Source organism: Numenius arquata, chromosome 1 (genome assembly GCF_964106895.1).
Source record: "Numenius arquata chromosome 1, bNumArq3.hap1.1, whole genome shotgun sequence".
In the NCBI taxonomy this organism is placed as follows: Eukaryota; Metazoa; Chordata; class Aves; order Charadriiformes; family Scolopacidae; genus Numenius; species Numenius arquata.
The window spans coordinates 19,705,110-19,726,079 of record NC_133576.1 but is presented as its reverse complement, the minus strand read 5'-3'; the positions used below and the strand labels follow the sequence as shown (position 1 = coordinate 19,726,079).

General features: G+C 40.6%; 1 protein-coding gene across 1 annotated transcript in view; it reads right to left on the bottom strand.

The window, feature by feature from the left end:
- Positions 1-20,970, bottom strand: part of ALCAM (activated leukocyte cell adhesion molecule) — a 60,994-nt gene that overhangs the window by 15,534 nt on the left and 24,490 nt on the right. The window contains exons 2-8 of the mRNA XM_074165251.1: positions 17,977-18,120; positions 15,058-15,277; positions 10,944-11,008; positions 10,432-10,519; positions 9,477-9,659; positions 3,405-3,532; positions 1,530-1,659 (exon numbers count right to left, since the gene is read on the bottom strand). Coding sequence (XP_074021352.1) covers positions 1,530-1,659; positions 3,405-3,532; positions 9,477-9,659; positions 10,432-10,519; positions 10,944-11,008; positions 15,058-15,277; positions 17,977-18,120 — 958 coding nt within the window. The remainder of the gene's footprint in view (positions 1-1,529; positions 1,660-3,404; positions 3,533-9,476; positions 9,660-10,431; positions 10,520-10,943; positions 11,009-15,057; positions 15,278-17,976; positions 18,121-20,970) is intronic.

The window sequence follows — 20,970 nt, the reverse complement described above, 5'->3', positions numbered from 1 at the left end:
GCCACTGTGCCTTCCTTAAGCAAAGGCTTTATTGCAGATAGAGGTGTTTAAGAAAAACACGGCAAACCAAACCCTAAGTGAAGTGAGGCAGCAGGGTACTAGACTGTACCTATGAGTTCTGAGTAGCTGCACTAGCTGCCAACACTGGAAAGGCTTCTGTCAAGAGAATACATGCTTCTGTCGTGTAGTAAAGCTCTTCTGACATGCAGACAAAATAGCAAAGAGAGGAAAACTGGCTTGTTATAAATAACTTGGTAGCTGAGAAAGTAATTCTTTAGAGTAACTATTTATGGAAGTACAAATAGACATGTAATAGACATGTAATCCCCTTGGAGTAAAATAAAAGGGTCAGTTATGCCACAGCAAACTACCAGCAAGCTACCTTTGATACTGGGCAGCTAGCAGTAGTAGTAGAGGTCTCTTCAGATCTTACATTCCCTGACTTCCAGCAAAGAGAAGGGTTGGGCAGAAAAACAGCAGATGACATAATTAAATGCAAAATATTCATTAAATGGAATAGTGCAGTTATTCATGTATGAAGATTTCCTGCATGCTTTGTACCTCTTCCAAGAAAAAAAAACAAACACTACCACAAAACCCATGTATACATACATGAGGTTTCTTTTTATGTAAAGTATAACTACTGTAGAAGTCTTTAAACTTCATTATTCACCATGTCCCTCTGAACCTGTAAAGTATCTAAGGTATTTATGCTACTGGGAAGACTACAGACCATTGGCGTTCCCAGGGAAAACCTAGTACCATTGACCTGAGTCTCATTTCACAGCCTGTATAGTACAGCGAAGTTTGAAAGCAAAGTTTGAAAGAGTTCCTTCTCTTGTTTTCTCACCCAAACAGATTAAAACCAACCACTGCTTCAATAGTTCAACCAGTTCAGTGGCTGCTTTTAAAGTGGCACTGATAAAGTGTAAGTAAATGCCTTAGTATCCACCTATGTAAACTTTACTGAGCTCTGTAGCTCTCATGATTCTGGGGAAGACAAAAAAACCAACTTGCCCTATGTGAACATAATGAACTCCTAGGTCTCTTCTCTAGAGTCCTTACATGTTAACCTCATTGAGATAAGATGAAAGGATATTAGACTTATGTGAATATGACTATGAAGCATGATCTTCAGTGATCACTGTGTGCCAGCTTGTGTGTTTGAGTACATTCTAAGGCACAGAACAATTTGCCATATATATGTTCGAGTGAAACAAAATACCAGAATTTTCACTGTATGTGACAGTGCAAGAATATCGCATACTATATAAAAGTTACATAACGTGAATCTATATCTAAACCAATGAATTGAGAAAGTTAAGGCTTTCAAACAGAAACACTTTAGAAAAAGATAAAAAAAAAACCAACCCAAAAACCAGCCTGACACTACTTATAACCAGCCACATCATTCAGTTCTCCTGTAGGTTTACTGGACAGATCTACCTAAATAACGCAGAGAGAGACCACCCCAGAAGGTGCAAGGCGGGTTTGTACCCTAACTAGGAGTACAAAATGCAATGACTTACAGTGCACAGTGATGGTGGTCGAGTCCATCATGCTTTTGTCAGTCAGAGAGCACTTGTATTCTCCTGTTGCATTTCGTCTCACATCTGTCATTGAGTAAGTATCTGAGCTTGTTATACCTTCTGTTTCTCCCTGTGGATGGAAAACAAAACATTTATTGTACATGGCCTGCTAAAAACATTCATTTTTGTTGAGGATTTTATTATAAGGATGGTGAAATACTCCAAAATATGTATAGAGAAAGCATCACTGAAGTGTGGTTACCTATTAATAATACTAAGGTTTATTTCCTGCATGACATCAGGCATTTCAAAACCACCTACAAATAAAAGTTTACTGTTTTAATTGAATAACTTATTTTAAGAGGACATAAAAATAGAAAATTTGAAAGTTTAGCAGAAAGAAAACGGGGAGAAAACAAAAGACTAAAACAGTCTACGAATAACAGAGTTGCAGAAATCATAAGAGCAAAAAAACCATACCGCTAAATCTGTACCTGAATGATATATTCAGTTTAGAAGAAGTCAGGAAATGAAGCGTACTGCATTTTTAAACAGCACAACAGCACAAGCAAACCTTGCTCTATCCACATCATGGTATGGAGTCTGTTAGGGTCTATGCTTCCTTATATGCAGTTATCTGCAGAAACCGGTGCCTTGAATTAGCCAGCAAGTGTTGCTTTCTGCCTGTCCAGTTCCCCAATTTTCACTTGATTACAAATGACTGATTTAGATTAGCTTTGAAACAAGCACAGAATGAAACCCTAACTTGTATTTCTGCATCCAGAAAGATTTATGATACCTGTAAATCTTCCAAAGAAATCACCAATTCCAGGTCTCCTTGAGAGAAAGCACTACTATCAGGTAGCAGGGAGACTGACGATAACAGAGACCGGGGTGTTTAGTTCCTTCACTGTGATCATGGAGCAAGGACAAAGAGAGATGCCATAAACCTCTTCCCTGCCGTACAGCGAGTTCCTAGGATGGCTCACTGAATCTAAATGGCTGTTCTGAGATTAGAGGACTTCAGCTCCTAGTTTTCCTTGCTGCTCTTCAGCAATTCAAACATGCCAGGAGTCCAAAGTAGATGAGGATTATGCTCAAAGGCGACATGCAGTTTTTGAAATATCTGAAAGTGCATACCACTGCTTTTGGTCTCTCTCAACATCAGCTCTGCTCACTACTGTAGTAGGAACAAAAAAGGGGATATAAAATAGGAGAGAGAAGCAGGACACAGGAAGCAGGACCAGGAATCTTAGAATACAAAGCGACATCTCTCTGTGGGTTTCACCAATACTAACGGTATCAAAGCCTTTATTTTTCTCAATCTGCATCTTTTACATTTGACAGATTTGTTCTACACTTTCTCCTGTGCTGTCATGCTTGTTCTTTTCTGTGTTACTATGCCACCAAACCATTAATTAATTAACTAAAGAAAAGAAATTGCACAAAGATTCATCTGTGAAAGTCCAAAAAAGAGCTGAATTAATTTCCTGTACTTTCACTGCTGGATCTTTGGCTGTTATGACAACAGATGAGGTGATTTTATTCAAGGTGCTAAAACCCTTTTATCAAAACTGCTTCTTATCAAAATATCTGATGATGGGAAATGAAGCCTAGCAATTTTCAGTAGGTCCAAACCCCAAAAACTTCAGAAGGGGTGGGGGGAAGGAGAGTTTTTTTCAAAATGTTTTGCCAACTCAGGCGAGGCATTCTCAGCATCTGATATAATGGATGATGTCTATCTTCCGATTTAGTCGCATCGAATTCCTTCCTTCATTTGTTATAAAATCACGCATGCACTGACATGCAGCAAAGGTTGTAGGAAGGGATGATACAGAATATTTCACTACACAGTGACAGTGATGCAGGACTTACTGGAATGTAAAACAGGAACTCCTGCGGAGGAGGGTTGCCATTTCCTGAGCACTTCAGAGTGATGTTATCGCCTTCTTTAATGGTACTACTTTGTGGCAACACTTGAATAGTCACCTTCTCTGTTGGATCTGTGAAAATAATTTACACATTTAATAGCTTCTGCAAAAAACCACACAGTAACACTACGTATATAATATTAATGGCCAAAGAGAATGCAATTTTATCATCAAGCAGGTGAGGGTATTTTCATGTGTAGGTCTTTTCATAAAAAAAATGTAAGTTGATTTTTTTTTTATTTTTGCCAATGAAGTAAGTGCAAAGAAGCAGTATGATATAAAATTCATTTTTCTTCAACAAAATACCTGTAACTGAAGCAGCAATGATTACAACCATGTCATGTGCTTAAAAAAAAAAAAAACCTGATCAGAAAGAACAGTTTCATGGTGTGATTTCATTACGAGGGATTAACTTGTCCTCTGTGAAGCTCGCAGTTTGGAGGACTGCAGCAATCAGAAAAACAACTGAAGCTCTCAATGCCTTGTGCTAGTACTAGATAATAGCCTTCTTACATTAAAAAGAAAGAAATATGAACTAAGCAACTATGTTCAGCCTATTCTATATGCTGATCACAACAGGCTTTCAGAAAGATGAATTTGGTGAGCATAATAGGACCCTTAACATAGTCAACAGAACTGTAAATGTAACATACTTCTGTCACGTTCAGTGAAGCTGAACTATAACTTACATTTTACTTTGGTAATTTTTTTAAGGCAAAGACAGAGTATACTTTAATAGATGCTATTCTTTCTAAGTAGAAGCCTAAATTTAATTTTTCAAAAACAAAGTAAAATGAATAAAATTAAAGGAAATAATATGGGCAGATAACCCTTGCTGTTTTAATTTCAATGAATAAATAAAATTCTACCAAAGATGCCAGTCTTGCATTAAGATATAGTACAATGCACATTATTAGACACTAAAAAAATCTACACAGCAGAGAAACCCTTGCCTGACAGCTGATTTTGGGTGTTTAGTGAAGCATGTGCTCTACAGCCCTTCCGACCCTTAAGGCATTCATCATGTCTGTCTTCTGCTATGGGATTTCTCAATAACAGGAGCTGCATTCCGCTGTGGCCTCTTGATGACTGAGAGCCTTAACACAGCACCTCACTCCTTGTCATAGGAGGAGGGGTACCGGGCTTCAACAAGCCACAACCTCCCTCCTTCAGATGCAACAGCTTTGACTCCCTTCCATGTCCAAACAGCTTCCATCTCAGTACCTTCAATGCTGAAAGCACAGCTTTGCCTGCTTAGGGAAGGGAAGTCCAGCATTGCTGCTGATGCAGAATACAACAGATATGATGGAGTAGCAGGCCAGGAATCAGCCTGTACCAGTGCTCTATCACCCTCAAAGTAAAGAAGTTTTTCCTCATGTTGAGGTGGAACTTCCTGTGTTCTAGCTTGTGTCCGTTGCCCCTTGTCCTGGTCCCATCTTCTCAACACCTGCCCTTTAGATATTTGTAAGCATTGATAAGATACCCTCTCAGTCTTCTCTTCTCCAGGCTAAACAGACCCAGGTCTCTTAGCTCATAAGAGAGATGCTCCATTTCCTCAATCATCTTTGTAGTCATCCTCTGGACTCTCTCCAGTAGCTCCCTGTCCTTCTTGAACTGGGGGGCCCAGAACTGGACACAATACTCCAGATGTGGCCTCACCAGGGCTGAGTAGAGGAGGAGGATACCTCCCTTGACCTGCTGGCCATGCTCTTTTTAATGCACCCCAGGAGACCATTGGCCTTCTTGGTCAAAAGGGCATGTTGCTGGCTCATGGTCAGCCTTCCACCAGGACTCCAAAGTCTCTCTCTCTACAGAGCTGCTGTCCAGCAGGTTAGCCCCTAACCTGTACCAGTGTATGGGATTATTCCTCCCTAGGTGCAAGACCCTATACTTGTGCTTGTTGAATTTCATCAGTTCCTCAATGCCCAACTTTCTAGCCTGTCCAGGTCTTGCTGAATAGCAGCACAGCCTTCTGCTGTGTCAGCCACGCCTCCCAGTTTTGTGTCATCGGCAAACTTGCGGAGGGGACACTCTGTCCCCTCATCCAGGTCACTGATGAAGGTGTTGTGGAAGACTGGGCCCAGTACTGACCCCTAGGAAACACCACTAGCTACAGGCCTCCAGCTAGACTCTGTGCCACTGATCCCAACCCTCTGAGCTTGGCCATTCAGCCAGTTCTCAGCACACCTCACTGTCTGCTCATCTAGCTCACACTTCCCCAGCCTACCAAGGAAGACATTAGAAGAGACAGTACCAAAAGCCTCGCTGAAGTCCAGGTAGACAACATCCACTGCTCTCCCCTCATCCACCCAGCCAGTCATTCTATTGTAGAAGGCTATCAGATTGGTCAAGTACGATTTCCCCTTGGTGAATCCAAGCTGACCACTACTGATGACCATTTTTTTCTTCTACATGCTTAGAGATGACATTTAGGATGTTCCGTCACCTTTGGAGGTGAGGCTGACCAGCCTGTATCCTGGGTCCTCCTTCTTGCCCTTTTGAAGACTGGCATGATATTAGTTTTCCTCCAGTTCTCAGGCACCTCTCCTGTTCTCCAGGACCTTTCAAAGATGATGAGGAGCAGCTTCGCAATAACATCTGCCAGTTCCCTCAGCACTCCTGGGTGCATCCCATCAGGGCCCATGGATTTGTGGGTGTCAAGTTTGCTTAAATGATAAAATACCTTACCCTTCTATCTGCTGCAATCAACCAGAAGCAAGTTTTTAATTTCATTCCCTGAACTGGAAAAGAAAAATAAAGTAAATAGCAAAAGATTGAATAATTTGTTCTCTAAGATGAACGGGTCACCCTTCAGGGTTGAGGAAGATGCAACCTGATGACAGGAAGACAGTGTTCAATGCAATGCAGTGCTGCTAAGCATGAGTAATGTACTCCCCTGCTTTCACTAATAAACAGCAGCAGGCTGGCGAAGATATATATTGCCTCTCAGTGGCACATATCCCTGGGCTGGCCCGGCCAATCTTACCTTGTGCTTTTGTAAATCCAAGACTTGGTATCTGCTTTCTGCAAGAGTGAAATTCTGGGAGCCAGCACCAAAAGGCAGTTATTTAGTAAATGAATGTTGCTATCCCAGTCCTGCCACAGCCACAACTGACATAATTCTGTGTAATTTCAAGAAAAATACCAATGCTGGAAGCAACATGAGTATAAGCTGTCTTTAAGTCTAATCTGCTACGTAAAGGAGTTTTATCCATAACAAACACGCTTAACAACAGGGCACAATTGGAAAGTTTGCCTGACAAACATTATCTTTTTTTTTTTTTTTTTTTTTTTAACACTGATTAATGCTGAGCAGAGCCCAATACTACTGGAGCCTTGGTAATTTAGATATCTGAGATACCATCTAACCAGCCAGCTCCAGGAGTTCTCTTGCATTACTCTTGTTACTTTTGGTAGTTTGCTTGCTACAGCTGCAAACCAGACCCCATGGTTAAGTACTGATAACTACTGCTTGCTGAGCTAAGTTATCCATTTCCAACTAGCACTCAGCTCGGCAGGAACTAATTCACTCTTCTTCTTATACTAGATTACAGTGCCTGGCTGCTTCCAGGATGTCAACTAGCTATTAAACACTTGCGTACCAGAGACTGCACTAACCCAGAGCTAAAAAACCCAGTAAAACATTTCTTAAATCCTTACTGAACAGGTCTTTAAGAATATCTTGCGCATGCATAGTTCGAAGAACACTCTCCCCATTTCTTTGTGACAAATTTGTAAGTTGCAAGGAATCTCTCACTAGATAACAGAATGAGTAGCAAGTCTTTATGATTTTTTCCACTTGCTTCAGAGATGCAAAACACAATAGTTTTGACAGTCAGTCTGAAAAAAAAGGCTAAAAGAAAGACTTCCATTTCTTATTCCGTTTCTTAGAGCTTTTTTTCATCTATTGTTTTTCATCTGCTTACATTTGACTTATAAAAAAAATCACATTTATTGAGAAAGAAACTAATTAGGATCACTGAACCAAATTAAAAAACAAAAGCAAATCAGATTCAGATATGTCATTATCATCAACTAACATCAGTCAAGAAATCCATCTGTTGAAGCTTTGGACATCTATTAATAAAGAGTTTCAAAAATTCATTTGGAGATGCATTTGAGCAGAGTAAGGAAATGAAGTTACAGCAAATCAAAATACTCAGAAAGGAAACTGGGTAACTCCATACTCTAAAGCCTAACAAAGTTGACACTTGAGGCCTCTTCAGTACTGAAGGGGTACTGAAGGATGTGCCTGCTTCTCACTATTGGCTAATTAGCAGTACAATGATACCATCCATTTCTGAAGAAAGAACTATGTGTGGTACTAGACCAGGATTAAAAAAGCTAGTCTAGCAAACATGAAATCTTTATTACACAGTGCATGCGATATCTGGTGCAGTGACTATTCTGCAGTGCTCTGCAACCTTCTTTTTCCTTCCTAATTGCAAGTGCACCTAGTACATGCATCATAGACATCTGCAAGAGCCTCATCCTCAACAGGTGAAGTAGCCTAATAAATGAAAGTGGTGGGGAAATGGGGACAGCAGAGCATTTCTTGGCAAGTAATAGCAACAAGTGCTTTCTGGTCATTACAATAATGTGACATTACTGTGAAGATCTGCCATTCACCACATGAGTTATTCATGGTCACAGATGACAGACAAAAACCCCAGTGAAATTTGGTACTCAACTTAAAAACAAAACCTAAAAAAATTTCTAGCTTTAAAGCAATGGGATTGAAATCTCTATGTCATTTCAAAGGATGATGGTTACTATCGCAGCGCTTTTCTTCTCCATTAGTTCTGCTGGTCATCATTCTGGAGAAACAGCTGGTGAAAAGGTAACCTTAACCTACTCTGGTTTCTCCAGCTGAAACCAGAAAGCAACTGCTCCAAGGTTTGATTTGATTTGACCAAAGTCAAAACTGATCCCTTATTTTTCTGCTCAACACACTTTACACATGAAGAAGTAACTAATCATCTAGGTTGAACGTACCCTACCACTTTGTTTTGAAGACAATGGAGCACACCTGCTGGCTGCAGAAATGCAGTCTGCATTACTAATTCCCTTTGTATTCAGTTGGATTACAGAGTTGTTACACAGAGTCTGCTAAGGCCCTTTTAGATGTCTGGACTGTATACTTAGGCCCCATCATTTCCAAAACAGGGACTTCCCGTTTATAAGCTTAGGTATTACCTGAAGTGTACAGAAAGATAACACCTGACTGGGCATCTTGCATATCTCCTTTTTCTCTTCATTCTGCTACAACCTGCTGCCTTCTACAGTCCTTCAGAAGTGTCATTTTACAAGACTTTGAAATGCCTCTTCCACCTTCTCTAACTGCTACCAACTTCTATGATGTTTCCTTGCCAACTGTCTGGTTTCTTTACTCAAAGGAGAATTACGACTACCACGTCGACCAGTAACATAGTGAGGGAGTTGCTTTAGGACTTCAGCCAGCTGGAAATAATTACTTACACAAATCCTGTACTACCAATATATCCAATATTCAAACACTACATTTTAAATGTAAAAATCAGCATCTTACAGCTGTAGAGACGCTACTGTATTTTAAGCAAGGTAGTCTGCCAGCATTAACTGTTTGGTGCTGACTCCGCAAAAATGAAAAACATTTTTAGTATACTAAAAACTAAATTGTGTATTTATTGCATATTTCACAGGGCACAGAAAATCACTCTAATCAACCACTCTAACTTATGTTAAAGTTCTGAAAAGCCCATTTCATTGTAACTTTTTGTGGTTGTCACTTTTCTTTTGTCAATGCAATCTTGATATTCAGTATTCTACTGTTAGAAAGAAATCTCAGGTAAACCTGACAGTAACTGAAAATTACACAACATACCTGGGCCTTCTTGGACCTGCAAACAAGAAGACTTTGGAGAAACCATCTCGACAGTCAAACAGCAATGTCTCTGTAATTTTGTAAACTGTCTCTGATTTTGCTTTCCACCTGAGGTAGACTTTGTACAGCAATAGATACTTTTTAATAACTTACAGTGAACATCGAAGACAACTGGTTCAGACTGTATTGTTTTCTGGCCAGATGGCCCATAGTATGTCACAATGCAAGAAAACTTGGCATTTGCATCTTCCTTCGTTGGCATGTACTGAAGAGATGATGTCATGGTGAAGAGTCCAGTTGATTTGTTCACAATCTTTTGCAAATTTATGACCACAACTGAAAAGGAAATACTGTTTCAGTGTCACACAGACAGAATTTACAACCTTTTTCCTACATTTTGTTGCCTGCTCTGTATTTGTTATCAGGCTGCAAACACGCAAGCAACATGACAAACTACCCAAGAGACTGCAGAAACAGTTTTCTTCTAGTATTGCCACTGACATATACCAGGAATAATTTATCAACAACACAGTCCTAACACACTGTACATTTAAAATCAAATAATAAAAAAAAAATAATAAAATTTGCAAACTGGCATTACAGAAAGAAGGCCTCAAAAATGCTGGCAAAACCAATTTTCAGGATCACATTTATAACTTATTTTTGTAAGCATTCCCTATTTTATGGAAGGCATAACGTTTGGGTCTGATCAGCCTGTAAAATCAAAGTCGAAAGGGAGTGGAAAAAAAATGTTCTTCCTAAATATCTTGGAAAATAAATACTCTATAAGGAGATGATTATCTACATGGTCCAAAACACAATACGGGACAGGTGTTAAACTCAGGACTAGCTTTGCAATAGCATTAACAAAGGCAACCTTCCTCCCCATGATGTGGTTCTAAATCTGGAACTGAAAGAGAGAGATTATATGGCATAGCTTTGGTGCTCTGAAAGGCCAAGAAGTTTCCTTCCAGTTTCATCTTTCCGTATGAATAGTCTTCCTCAAAGGAACAGTACATTAGATTAAAGCAGAGTAACTCTTATAAGCACAGTTCTTCATGCATACGCCTGTGTGGATTCAGGGACGTTGGCCACTACTGAAACGTACCTCCTTCCACAGGCTGCAAAACTCTCCCGTTTTTGTACCACGTAACATTGCCTTCAGGATAACTATCTCTTGCAATGCACTCCCCGAGCTGCAAAACAGATAGGAATTAGTCACTGTTTTTATCCACTATGTTTTAACATAATTTTATTTTTGCTTATGCTGCCTTGGGTAAAGATTTCTAGAAAGTTCAAATGCTTAGCCCCAATTATTTTTTTTTCAAATAGGACAAATCCCATCAATGAGGTTTAGGTACAATTTGGAAGAGGGTTTGGCGATGGATCTAAGATCAGGATGGCCCCTGTTTGCAGAATCAGGCAGGGCTAATGCTGTAGTGGCAACAGAAGTGCTCTGTGCTCAGCCTGGCTATAGACCACAATCTCTCACAGGCAAGTGTGCAGGCATGCACACGCACCCTCTCTGAGCCTCAATCCATCACCTCTCTCCATCTTGACTGTAAAGGGACTTCAGGCGGCCATCAGGCATGTAACTTTGAGGGAGAATGCTGCTCTTACCATTTGTAGCTTCTCTGTTTCTAAGAAGTCTGCTTGATGTAAGATTTCTGGTTGAGAGGGTTGTTCTAAAACATAAATAGGATAAAGGTACTAGTGAAGGGAGCACAAACAGCTGTTTGAAAAACAAGAAGTTACTAAAAGGTATATGGACTTTGAGACTAAATAGAACAATCTGGCCTGATACAGTCTTACCTACGCTTTGCCATTGAAAGAGGAAAAAGTGAGATATTTCTACCTCCATATTAGCAAATGGATTAAACCGGAAAAAACATCACCTTAAAATTTGTCATACCTCCCGTAACAAATTCCATGCATTCTGACAATATATATTTTAGGCAGGCAGACTAGTTCAGCACCCAGGAGGAGAGAACCTGACCTGATCTATCTGATTTATACGATACACATGCTGGAGAAGGAACCAGTGGTACAGAAACTATAGCAACAGAAAAGCAGCTTTGCTGTGGATATTACTGTAGCTGAGCTGTCACATTACAAAGGAACAATTTTAACTTAATCATTCTTCTAATGTTTATTTTTCCTAACTGGGTTTGTAACATTTAAGAAATTCAGATGATAGAGATAAGTGTAATTACTTTAACTGATTCTGAGTTAGTTATGACTCTCTTAAAAAAAATAAACTTTTTCTTCAGTGCCAGTATGTCGTCTTCTTTACTTTTATTATGGTAGATGGACCTCTTAGCTTGCCAAAGTGGAGGATCTATCAGTGTTTCCGTCATAAAAAATGACTTTCTAGAGACTATATCACTTGTCTGTTAAAATAGTTTGGCCTGAAGCCCGGAATGCAAATTTTTATCTCCAGAAGAGACAGTTTTCCCCACAATTTTAAAAGAAGAAGGGAAAAGTGAGGGGAAAAATAATAAATCAATGTTTATACAGTCGAAAAAAGCCTCTACACCCTAGCTATACTGCTTAAATAAGCATACATATTATATACTTTTACAGACTGAAACACCCTTAACCATGCCAGCTTACAGACCCTTTTTCCTAAGTCAAGCTCCCTATGAAATAATGTATGTATGCCAGTAGTCCCAGCCCAAAGTGAACTTCCCACTTGCCAAAATCTGTACACACTGATGAAGTTACTAATGTGCAGGTGTGCTTCTCCTGCTGTTGCAAAGGTAGGAAGCCCACATGTTTCCACAATAATCCATTCGCTCTGCATATGTGTGCACGCATGTGTGTATGTGTGTTTATGTGCACACAAATGCACAGATATTCTTCGCTTGGAAGACTATGCCAGGACAGAACAAGAATAGCTCAAAAGGGGTGAATGAAAGGCAATGAAAGAAGGTATTCATTTGACATTTTCAGACATCTTTGCTTGTGGCAAAAACCAAACACAAACAAAAGAAACAGTCAAAGCTATAAACCAAAATCATCACAACTTCTTCAAAGGGCTAATAAAGATTTTTTTAAATTTTTTTTCTTTAAAGATGTGCATGTTTATATCTCTCTTGTTAGGAAAAAGGTTAACCTATTTTCTGTAAGAACCTGACAAGGACAAAACATTTTCATGTCAATTCAAGCAAATGAGGTTTTACAAGACCATTAACAGGCCTTCTGGTTCCGATTTTCGGGTCCTATAAATAGGCACAGTTGGCTGCCTGTCACAGTCACTAGCTGACCAAACCACAACATCGTCCCCCACCTCGGCTTTGCTTCCTTTCATCTCTCGTCTCAACCAGTTTGAGAAGACCTGTTCTGTGCTTTGGACCCTGCCTCTGAGGGAAGGGGAGGACCTGACCTCCTGCTCGGTGGCCCCTGTGCGGCTCTCCCTACTTTGAGTGCTCTGCTGACAGGTGGAGAGGCCACCACTTGCTCCCTCAGAGCAGCCCCCAAAAGCAAACGCCTGCTGCCAGATCCCCACAGCCGCAGCACCTGCACCCAGGTAATTCACTACGGAAGAGTCATTTGGCATTTGCTAGCTCAGCGTCTGAAGCGAGAAGAAATTTTAAACTTGGCAGCAGCAGAGCCCACATTGGTGGGTTTGCAACTTCAGCACACTGCTTATCTCTCGGCTTAAGAGCTTGCCAGAGTGTTTTGCAACTCTATATAGGCCCTATAATAGAGGGGAAAAGAGCTCGCTGCCTGCAAAAGCCAAGCATCGGGGTAGCAGGACAGCAGCTCATGTTTGCTGGGCTGCGCTGCTTTGGAAGCCGGCCATTTAATTCCAGAAAAAAGATGCTGACAGGATCCATCTGGAAAGCGGGTAGAGCTTGTTTGAGTAGTCCAGCGAGTGAGACTAGCAGGTGGTACCTGTGCAATGAGCCATTTCAGCTCGTTAGTTCTGAGTTAATCAGGTAGCACAGCTGAGGACGTGACGAGCTACAGTGAAACCCAGCTTCAGCCATGACTTCTGGGATACAGCTGAGTTTCAGGTACACAAGACTTTTGGTTTATGATGGTTCACACTGCTGCAGCCTAGCTCAGTATCTGTGATTCAATGGGTTAGAAACTCTACTGGTTAAATAAATGAAGCGTGCAGACTACTCTTAACTCTTTCATGATTAGAACAAGCAAGCAAGCAGGCAACAACGAAAAATGAAACCCCCAAAACCAGACTCAAGAAAGTTAAACACAAAGAAATGTTAAGAGAACCCTAAATGAAGTTGTGAACTCAAAATGAAAAACTACAAAGGTAATTTTTTCTTGCAGTGCTAAGTCAGCCATATTACATGCGTGGCATCCTCTATTCTTATCTTCCTTACTAAATAGAAGCTTTCTCTATTAGTATTAATGCATACAATAAAACATACAAGCTGTGCTCCATGGCTGAGTTAGCATTGTGCTAATATTTAGTACAGTACACAGTAATTCAAGCAGTTAGCATTTTGTTTCACCATATACTACTGTCTCATCTACATATTTACTGCTGTGCGGTAAGTAAACATGATAATTCTTTATCATTTCGTTTGAAGCGCTGCGTTTACTATGTGTGCTCTGAGCACACGCTTCCCTGTTGTCATTAATTCGATTGTTCTTGCAGTCAAATTGAAAGTGAAATGAGGGAAAGGAATTACTGTTGACTCCTAATCTAGCTTCAAACTCATTTATGCCACTGACAAACTTCTGACTAGACAACACCAACGACTCCCTGACACCTTCTCCCTGAGAGAAGAGTAAGGAGGCCCTTCCAAAACAGGAATTCATGTTTTTCAAGCAGAAGGGTGATCTGTTGCAAACTGCCCATCCCCACAAGCAAAGCGTTCCCACAACAGAGATTTAACTTTGACTGTGTAAATCTGCATCTGAAGAGCAGCAAAGGCCAAACAAAGCCATATAAGAACACCAAGCTGAGGAAGATACCCACTGCAGTCACAGGGCAGCATTTACAAACACCCTGAAAAAGGTTAACGGATGCCTCCGCAAGCTGAGTCAAGGTTTGAGGGATTAGATGTCTGCTCTGAACAGGCACTGGGAAGAGGCCAGGTTTGTCCACGCTCCTGTGCAAGCTCAGAGCAGGAGTGAACCTCAGAGCCCTGGGGTTCGCGCTGCAGACCAGCCTTGCGATCGGTTTGTAGCAATATCAAACGCGAATAAACTTTGCTGTGCTCTAAAAGAGAACTGCAGACTGGTCTTCCTCCTGATAGTTCAGCAAGGGACAAAATAAGCATTTGGGGCTAGCAACTCGTTTTCCAGCCTCTCTCTCACTCACTCACAGTTCATATCGTTGCATACTAACTGGTCGGAGCTGGTTTAAACTGCTCCCCTGATCCAGTCCTGCAGACCGCACACAGTTAATGATTCCCTCCTGCAGAAAAAATTCACTCGAGAACAAATGGAAAATAATCAGTGCTAATTTTACATTTTTCATTTCCAAGGCCAAATGACATCACATAAGTGAGTCATTATCAAAGCCTAAAATTCTCTTTGAGCCAGCACTTATCATGAATAAACTGCAAGTGCAGGCAGTCCTGTTACGTAAATGCCACCAGTAGATTACATTTTTGAAAGCTGAAGAAATTTGCTAGTCTTAGTAATTTACTCAGCCAAACTTACTTTCTTATCTTTAATCTTTCCCTTAAACAAAAGTTTCCATGATTTACGATTCAGATGCTGATGAATGTTAGCAGTAACAACTAGATTTACTTACTGAAGACTTTGACTATCGTTGGCTCTTCGGAAACATCATCTTCTGTAACTAGCATACATACAAATCTCTTTTCATCACTGATTCTTGCATTCTTGATGGATAATGTGTAGTTTTCTGAGAGACTCAACCTGTCTTTGTAGTCTGGTACATCATCATACTGTACATTTTTTTTTGTTGATGATCTGAAGGCAATAAATACTGGAGATCCATTTGGCATTTCCTATAATAAAAGGATAAACACCTCTATTTTGCATAAACACTCATTTAGAAGTTCCTGAAGATCTGCAATTGATACAAACCCATAATTTAAAAAAATCTGACAACTACATCAGATAGCTTTTTTCCTGATTAATTTCTCCTGCACAAACAAGAAATTCGGTGTAATACAAGAGCTAGTTTAAAACTGCCATGGTACACATTATACATATATATAAATATCACCAGTAGAAATAATTTCAATCCTTTGGCTTGAGCTCAGCATAGCATAGGGCTTTCTCTGATGAAGGCTGGTGGTTCTGGCACCACCTGCCTCTGTGCGTATGAAAAAGTATTTGAAATTTGTAAGCTAGGCTCAAAAGCTACAGTTTCCTTTTTTTTTTTTTAATGCTTGTTTTACATATTAATATTGTTTGTCTGGGATATTCAGACTTCATTCCAAATGCAGGATTTAATCAGCCATAACTGCCTATTTTATTCTAAATTAGTTTTTAGATTTTTTTCTTTGTTTTTAAAGGATCCAAGAGCTTGTGGCATAGGAATATACATACAATCAAATATTGTTATTTATGCATCTCAGGATAATCTGCAAAATATCATTTTCTAGACATCCTGCTTGTATTAATAAGTATGCAGTTGCCGTCCTAAGAAGAAATACAAAGTTGACAGCCTTGCACAAACCTGCCATATCAAAAATTTATTTTTATGAGACACAAAGTTACAGGCTGAGTTCTGCAGGATTTCATTCCCTCCCACTCCCCCCGAGCAGGGACAGATACTGTCTGCCTTTAAATAAAGTGAGGTGAAAGGTTGGCTCCTTCTTTATGTTCAGTATTGTGCTGGGGGCTGGAAGAGGTTTTCATTCCCTTTTATCCCTTGCACCTTGCAGCACTGATGCAAGTAGTGTTCCCAGCACAATACCTCAGCTTGACTGCAGAGCCCACAAAAGCATGACGATGCTGTGGCAAGAGATGAGTGGTGTCAGAGCCAGGTAGGGAGCAGGAGGCAACAGCTAATGTGAAGTTTAAATTCCCTTATAGGCTTTTTCCCTCTCCCGCTTTTAACTCTCCAATTACTCTAGATGTCTGTCACACAGGAAAGAAAGCTTTGCCTTGACTCGACACGTGCAAAGTTGGCTGTCGAGTGCAAACAAGCTCTTAACTCCATAAGCCTACCCAGCGCGTGAGCACATACAGGTAGATGCTGAAGGGAGCAGCACCTGCTCCTGCCATGGTGCAAGTCTCCCAGTGGCCCCAAGCTCCACCAGCAACCTGAACTGCTACTCCTAAGGCAGCAGAGCAGAAAAGAGAGTTCATCCTTCTCCCAATGAAATAATAACCCAACCAAAAAAACCCTAAACCAACCCTCCCCCGTTAAAAAAAAGTGTTGCCGTGCTGGGAGCTGCCCTGGGAGAATGGGTATCACTTTCACTTGGTTATGTGGGCTGTGTCAACAATTTCATACGCTTGAAACGGGATGGGCTTTTTTGCATGTTGGGTTTCACGCCCCTTTCCATTCATGAGAAGATAAAATGTCTCCATTTGCTGCCTGGTACTTGTCCAAGATGAGCAATCCAAATGCACTGGAAAGAGATAATGCATTTCTTTTTCTCCAAATAGACTTGTATCTTCATACATATGGATTTATATGAACTAGTTTCACTGTCCCTTTTAGGGGCACATTCTCCACATACTTCTGACTTAATTTCCCAAAATGTGTTTGCAGAGCAGGAAGTCTTGAGTGGATGAGGGCTGCAAAAGCTGCAAACTTTCAGGTACAAGGGAAGGAGCCAAGGGGAGATTAAAAAACACCCCTGTGGCAGACCAGTCTGCTGCCGGTGGCTGCCATTTAAAAAAGAGAGATAGAGAACGACTTAATTTTAAATCCACTGTCAGAGTGTCAGAGTAGAAATCACCTGTTATTACTGGTAACATTTTGGTTTGAGCATGACAGGAGATTTAGATGAACTTTACAGAAACAGGAAAACCAGTTGTGCCAATGAGAAGCAGAAGGGTTTTGTTCTCCCGACACTTTTTTCCACATACGCTTCCAGGTTTCATTTGACTTTGATATGCTTATTCTTCTTTTGTCTTGGGATACTGATCACATACTGAAGCAGCGCATCCTGTGATGTTCCTTCTGCAGGCTGACCAAGACAACCAAGAGAGCACTGGTGTATTTGTGGTGTGCCTCTGTTCTCTGCACACCAGAAATGGCAGAGTGAAACTGCCAGCAACTCTACTGAGGTCAGCTCTGCCCTTTTCTTGGCTGCGCGTAGAATGCACTGAAGCATGAAACAGTATTGAGTGACTGTCAGATCAACCAGACCCGGGGACAGTGCCTTCCCAGGGATGAAGCACGCTCTGCTTCAGGCAGCCCACTTCAAAAGTATTCAAATGTACAACGATAGCTCTGTCAAGCAAGCGAGACACCACTGGGTAACATGCCAGATCTCTAATACAGGTTGGCAGAGAACTCCCGAATAATTATTTCTCCTGAACAATGAGATTAATTCCTCAAACCTCTAATCTATGCTTGGCAGAAATTATGCAGATTGGAATCTTGCAGTCTTACAAACACAGGGATAAATGTCTTCGTATCCAAGGCTGAAATCCTATCGATTGCAGTCTTGTAATCTCACACATGAAAAATACACATCTTCTTATACCAGCTCTAATGAATGTAAAGATAAGCTATACTTACATATTTCCATTTCCCAAACATGAGACCATCTGGTACTTCTAGACGACAAGGCATAGTAATAGTATCTCCATATACTGCATTTACTGTGTACAATCCCAGAGCTAGAGGAGAAACAGAAAGAGAGGAAACAATTTTAAGTGTTATCTTGAATTCTCATATGCTAGCTAATGTTTGGTTCATAGCTACTACAAAAGCAGAGCCACCTCCTTTGCAAATAGTTATTTTCTGGCATGGAGGACTTATCCCTAAACCTCTAACAAAACAGGATTCCTGTCACTAAATTTCTTTACTTAAACATTATGACTTTTTCATATCCATGTTTCCTGCTGGTGTCAGTGGGAGACAAGTGGATTTCCAAACAGGATTGCACCCGCTCAAGTGTATGAACACGTACACTACAATTAGTATTCACAGCTATTGTCTCAAACTTAAAACTTGAAAAGAAAAATCCCTAAACCATTATTTTCTTCAACTGAAAAAACGGCCACTTTTGCCTGGGGAGGTTATGTTGCAACGCAGTGTGAGGAGGTAGCAGACAAGTGATATTCTGACCGCTGCACTACATTAGAAACTTAGAAAAGGAAGAAAGAAAAGAGAATGTTATTTAAATGCCGGGTTCCCTTAGACCTGGGAAACAAACTAGTCTGCACATTTAGATTTTGGAAAAATGAAGTGAAATGCTTCCATGAATTATTTAAGTATAGCTCTTTTGGAAACCTCAGCACGATGTCATTGTGCTAATGCATACAAATTTACAGAATAATACTGACCCACTTATTTTTATTGTCCAAAACATGTGAACTGAACAAAAACAACAGATCCTAAAGTGATGAAATATTAAAACGCAAGAAAGTTTAAAGGAAAGATGTTACAACTTGGTGCATTTGCTATAATGCAACTTTGCTTTGGTTCAATTGTCCGTAGCTCCCCCTGCTCTCCGTGATGCTTGCTGCTTCTTACACTGGGGAGTGTAAGGGAGGTTCTGCCTTTGGTGCTTGCCCGGTATCACTGAACGAGCGTGCTGGCTGTCTCCCCCACATCTGTGGCTTTTGTCAGGATCTTCTGCCCTAAGACTCAGGATCTGCCCCTTTGCTCTCTCTTCATTTGCAACTGGAGCTGCAAAATTAAGTGCTTGCTGCCAAAGAAACCTTATTTAAGGGAGAGCAGTAGGATGCTGGTGATGTAGCCAGGGCCACAGAAATACCCAGTCCTTCTGGAGACATTCATTTTCCAGAGATTCAGCCCTTCTTGCTAGAGCTGGAAAAACATCAAACCTGTTCCCATGTGTCCCCAAAGACCTGAGCTGCAGACCTCTTATCTCTTTCCGAGTCCCAAGGCGGCTGCTGGGGTGATCTGGCATACGAGCACTCTATGGGGAGGTTTTCTCAAGGGATTTTTTTTTCTTTGAATAACATCATGCCTTTTCAAAGAGCTGAACACTGAATTCCTTGCCTACAATTAGAAAGACTCCAGAGCGTTTTGCTCGGGTGAGGGCTTCAGAGCTCACTGTTAGCACCAGCTCTTATTTATCATTTGTATTACAGTGACAAATGAGGCTGTGATTTGTGCTGTGTGGTACTGCACAAAGAAATAGTATTCCAAAATCCTTCCTTAGAGACCTTTACAACCTGGATGGCCCCACACGGTAAGGCAGAGAAGCATGCAAGCAGGCTGGAGGTCAATGGACTAAAGGAACACAGGAGATAACAGGCACCACTACCCGGCACATATCTTAAACTTACTTTCTTTCACACCACTCCTTTTTAACTAAAAAAACTGCTAATCGTCTTCTGACTCTGGTGCATAATTATTCACAAACATACTTTAGGTGCATCATTCACACTGAGGACTGCATGCTCTAATATGCTATACGGTTTATGAAGACCAGATGTTTTCTAAATGACAATAGCAGTCAGTCCACTAGATGGTGCTGAGTAAGTGCAATCTTTAAAAATGAAAGAATTTTTTTTAAGAAATCAGCTAACTTCAATTTTATGGAAATAAGACCAATATTTTACAAAATTAAACTACAAATGGAAGTAAAATTCAGAACTGGAACAAATTCTTCCCTTGGCCTTCTCTTGCACTCACAGAATCACAGAATCACAGAATATTTTTGGTTGGATGAGACCTTTGAGATCATCGAGTCCAACCAACAAAAAAAAAACAAACCACCAGAAACAAACAAAAAAAACCCACCCAAAAAATCCCAGAACACCAAACACCAAAACCAAACCAAAACAAACGCCCACAACCACACACCACACCACCCACAAACAGACACAAACCAACAATCTCGGGCACTACAGCATGCCCTGAAGTGCCATGTCTACACGTTTCTTAAATACACTCATCCTCATTCTGATCTGCAGGATGGGGATGATGCAACTTCAGCTTTGCAAGTTGAATCCTGATTTTTATTTCTGCTAGAACTAGAAAAACAGTTCTTTTTGGTTCCTCTCCCATGGGAGCAAAATTACAACAGACTTGCAAATATATATTCAGTTAGTAAGCTGGTTAGTGCCCATTCAAATTCCAGTCAAGTGTCATTTAGTAATCTGAAATTCTGTAATGATATTTTGCATTGCGTGGAAAAACAGAAACTGTTCCGCCTGCTAGGAGACACTCCCTGTGATTAGGGGAAAACAAAATGGTCCTGTGGGATCCATAATGTTGTTCTCTCCTAGGCACCCATTTAATGCCTGCAAGTTTCTAAGGTAACAAGTATATGCTATCAAAGACTTGACAGACAGCCTCAGGAGAGTGAATGAAACTGTTTCTGGAAAGGATTTATGTTTATAGCATTCAGAGCAAATAATTGACAAATAGCCTGATAAAAGAAACTGGCCGCTGATTTTAGCAGAACTCTTTCGTCTAAAAGGCATTCCTCAAGACAGACACCACCCCCCCCTAATTCATGTCTTGCCATAGATTCTGCCTAAACTTAAATCATATCGTTTTCTAGGAATTTGTTAACATACAACTAGAAAGACA